Source organism: Eucyclogobius newberryi, unplaced genomic scaffold (genome assembly GCF_026437365.1).
Source record: "Eucyclogobius newberryi isolate DKJ021-1_F unplaced genomic scaffold, fEucNew1.0.hap1 SCAF_12, whole genome shotgun sequence".
NCBI lineage: Eukaryota > Metazoa > Chordata > Actinopteri > Gobiiformes > Gobiidae > Eucyclogobius > Eucyclogobius newberryi.
Genome location: NW_027315746.1, coordinates 2,952,903 through 2,957,418, shown reverse-complemented (window position 1 = coordinate 2,957,418; position 4,516 = coordinate 2,952,903). Strand labels below are relative to the sequence as shown.

The 4,516-nt window shown below is 51.2% G+C and overlaps 1 protein-coding gene across 1 annotated transcript; it reads left to right on the top strand.

Moving 5' to 3' along the window:
- Positions 1 to 422: 422 nt before the first annotated feature.
- LOC140355931 (uncharacterized) lies at positions 423 to 2,812 on the top strand. Its single transcript, XM_072440586.1, has one exon. It carries the CDS (start codon positions 496 to 498, stop codon positions 1,957 to 1,959), a length of 1,464 nt encoding a protein of 487 aa, XP_072296687.1. The 5' UTR covers positions 423 to 495; the 3' UTR covers positions 1,960 to 2,812.
- Positions 2,813 to 4,516: the final 1,704 nt, after the last annotated feature.

Below are 4,516 nucleotides of genomic sequence, written 5' to 3'. Positions count from 1 at the left end.
GTTACTAGAGTATTTACACGTTACTGAATAAAAGTATATTTGAACTGTATACAACTGAAGTCACTAGAGTATTTGCACGTTACTGAATAAAAGTATATTTGAACTGTATACAACTGAAGTTACTAGAGTATTTGCACGTTACTGAATAAAAGTATATTTGAACTGTATACAACTGAAGTTACTAGAGTATTTACACCTTGTACACTGAATAAAAGTATATTTGCAGCGCATTTACACGCTGTACACGGAATAAAAGTATATTTGAAGCACATGTGACTGAAGTATTTACACGTTACTGACTAAAAGTACAGGTTTAAAGCGCGCGTGACGGACAGCCGCGGGGGCCAATGGCGCGCGTCCCCTCCTCCCGGCGCACACGCCGGCGTCACTCCTGCGCCTTCTCCCGCCGCCTCCCGCCGCTTCACGGGGATGTTTTGCTGCTCGGCCTGAAACAGCAGCAGCCGCCGCAGCCGCAGCTCGTTGTCCGCGTCCAGGATGATGTCCGCGGGCCAGAGGCTGGACGTGCTGGTGGGCGAGCGCCTGGCCCTGGCGGCGCAGGAGATCTTCACGCTGTTCGACGCGGCGGTGCTGGAGTACAAGAGCGAGATCCTCCGCCTGAGCAAAGAGACGGAGCGGCAGCAGCGGCTCCTCAACGCCGCCTACAACCCGCGCGTCCTCCTGGAGCCGGCGGTGGTCGACCTGGCGTCCGCGTCCCCGGCCCCGTGCGCCAAAGTCAAAGACGAGGAGGAGGTGGAGGTGGTGCGCGTCAAGGAGGAGATCGAGGCGGTGCGCATCGACGCGGAGAGCGCCAGAGAGTTCCCGCTCACCATTTTCGGGCGCGAGGAGCCGCCGCGGCCGCAGCTCGGGCCGAGTGCGCCGCGGGAGCACGCAGACGACAAAGGAGGCGCGGCGGGGACGGGCGGCGCGGCGGCGGCGGCGGCGGCGTGTGCGCAGGAGGACGTCGTGTTCGTGCCGTCCTCGCCGAGCGGCAGCGGCGGCAGCAGCGGCGGCGGCAAGTACAGGCGAAAGAGGCCGAGGAACCGCGGCCCGTTCAAGGAGGAACCCGTCTCCTTCCACATCGACCCCGCCGCGTCATCCGTGAGCGGCGCCGCCACCAAACTGGAGACGTGCGAGTGCGGGAAGGTGTTCGTGAGCAAGGCGGACCTGTTCCGACACGTGGAGACGCACGTCAAGGACAGACCATACGGCTGTTCAGTCTGCGGGAAGTGCTTCACGGTGAAGAAGAACATGGAGGTGCACATGAGGATCCACACGGGGGAGAAGCTGTACGCGTGCACCGTGTGCGACAAGCGCTTCATCCAGGCGTCCACGCTCAACTCGCACATGAGGACGCACACGCGGGAGAGCTTCAGTCGTCCGGGCGGGAGCAAGCCCCGGGTCAAGGATCCCGCCGCGGTCAAGCCGTTCAAGTGCCCCGTGTGTCAGAAGAGCTTCAAACTCAAGGCGTATCTTCAGGCGCACATCATGGTCCACGTGGCGGACAGACCTTTCAGCTGTCCAGAGTGTCCCAAGACCTTCAGACGGAAAGTGTATCTCAAGAACCACATGGCGGTTCACAGCAGAGAGAAGATCTTCAACTGTAAAGAATGCAGCGCCATCTTCCCGGACTTCGAGAGCCTCATGCAGCACAAGAGGATGGAGCACATCACCGTGAGGCCTTTCGGGTGTACAAAGTGCAACAGGAAGTTCAAGGACGAGGCCTCTCAGCAGCAGCACATGGCGGTCCACTCCGGCGAGAAACCCTTCAGGTGCACAGTGTGCCACACGGGCTTCACGCTCAAGTCCAACCTGTCGACGCACATGAAGAAGCACAAGAAGCACAAGGACGTGGCCTCGTTCTACTGCTCCACGTGTAGCATCCACTTTCTCTCCAAGACCAACTTCCTGAACCACAAGGCCACGGTCTGCGGGGACAATTTGGGCATCGACTTGACTTGAGCGTCGCCGTCACCTTCGGGGCGAGAGCGTTTCGCCGGTTTTTTTTTGACTCGCGAATTCCAAACGAACTCGGACGTTTGAGACTGACGTTTGTCCAGTTTAGCTCCAACGGTTTGGGCCATTTCTCTGACGAACGTGGCAGATTTGCGTCGTGTTCAAGAGTTCTCGTTTCAAACAGACCGTTGACCGAAGACTGAAACATGAACCGATGGACTAAAATCACATCAAAGTTTGAACGACAGCGTTGGCAGGTTTTACACTCTATATTGACCAAAATCACGAGTTTTCCCAACAACAAAACAGAATGTCGATATTTTTGGCGGTTAATTTTGATTATTTTCATAAAAAACACACGATTTGTGCGGAATAAACGTGTAAGAAAAGGAGGAAAATCAATATAAATCACGTTTTTTTAAGTGTTTGAATAAAGCGTTGTCTTCAAAGTCGGCTCCAAAGCAAATATCGCCCTCCGCTGGACATTTCAGGCCGAGAACCGATACTTAGACTGGGATTATTGGACCGATATCGGGGCCATCAATCGGATAACAATCGATACTAAAACTAGAATCAAAAACGACACCTTAAACCAGACGAAACGTGAGCTTTTCTGACCCGCTTTAGAACTTGATCTCGGGCGTTATCCGCTGGAGTCAAAAACGCACGGAAAAAACGCAAAGAAAGCAGCGCCATTTTGTGTCGAAAATCAGTTTTTTGAAGTGTTGGAAAAAGTGTCACGGCGGTGACTTTTAACACTTAACGTTTGTAAAAGACCGCTCCACTCGTGATCGCGGACTCGTCGGGCGTTTTTCCTCGACGGCGTTTCGCATTTTGACTCCCGCACGTTCCCGCGACGTGAACGTTGTGGACGACGTGAACGACGTGAACGTTGTGGACGACGTGAACGTTGTGAACGACGTGAACGTTGTGGACGACGGAAACATTGTGGACAACGTAAACATTGCGGACGACGTAAACATTGTGGACGACGTACACATTGCGGACGATGTGGGCGACATATACATTGTGGACGACGTACACGATGTGGACGACGTGGAAGACGTAAACATTGCGGACGATGTGGACGACGTACACATTGTGGACGACGTACACATTGTGGACGACGTGAACGACGTGAACGTTGTGGACGACGTGAACGTTGTGGACGACGGAAACATTGTGGACGACGTAAACATTGCGGACGACGTAAACATTGTGGACGACGTAAACATTGTGGACGACGTAAACATTGTGGACGACGTACACATTGCGGACGATGTGGGCGACATATACATTGTGGACGACGTACACGATGTGGACGACGTGGAAGACGTAAACATTGTGAACGACGTAAACATTGTGGACGACGTAAACATTGCGGACGATGTGGACGACGTAAACATTGTGGACGATATGGACGACGTAAACATTGCGGACGATGTGGACGACGTACACATTGTGGACGACGTACACATTGTGGACGATGTGGACGACGTAAACATTGTGGACGACGTAAACATTGCGGACGATGTGGACGACGTACACATTGTGGACGACGTACACATTGTGGACGATGTGGACGACGTAAACATTGTGGACGACGTACACATTGTGGACGACGTACACATTGTGGACGATGTGGACGACGTAAACATTGTGGACGACGTAAACATTGTGGACGACGTAAACATTGCGGACGACGTAAACATTGCGGACGACGTAAACATTGCGGGCGACGTCGAGTCCCTGAAACGGTCCGTTCCGGCTCAGATTTGTGACGGCAGCTATTTTTCTTTTCCGTGCCTGACGCAAGGACGCGCCGCTCGGTTCGTTGGCGTTGGGGATGGATCACTAAACGTGTCGATTCATTTCGTCCGAGGGGAAAACGACTGTAAAAACTGTTGACGACAGAACGTGTTTGATATATCGAATATGCCTTTAACACCGAGCTCTAGTTTTCTTTGTTCGCACGAAAGATTATTCACCGATGACACGTGTACAGTCTTTTTTTACACATGACATAAAAGCATTGTGAGTTCAGCACGTGCGCAGAGAGAAGAACCAGGGTCCTGGGTTTGCAGCATATTAACAAAACATCTTTGTATTTTCATAATTGTCATGGTTTTCTGGACTGAATAGACTCTGAATAACACGCGGAAAACCCTTTTATATAACAAAGACGTTCACAAAGCATTATGAAGTCGAAATGTCCAAAAAGAATAAACCATTTCAGTAATTACATAACTTTAATTCGTTTCTTCACTGCATTGTATCGAACACACTGCATTTCATCTGTGAACTACCGTATTTTCCCGAGTATAAGTCGCCAAAAAATGCATAATAGAGAAGAAAAACACATATATAAGTCGCACTGGAGTATGAAATGCGGCTGCAAGTGTGAAAATAACAAATAATATCACATATAAGTCGCTCCGGGGAATAATTATATAAGAATAAAAGTTTAAGTCGCATCGTGGCCAAAACTGTGAAAACAGGTGCGACTTTTAGTCCAGAAAATACGGTAGTTAAACATCAGTGATTAGGGACGTCTATGGCCCAT

Bases quoted from the DNA above. Each gene is read 5' to 3' on its own strand.
- LOC140355931 (XM_072440586.1), top strand. From the start codon at position 496: ATGATGTCCGCGGGCCAGAGGCTGGACGTGCTGGTGGGCGAGCGCCTG.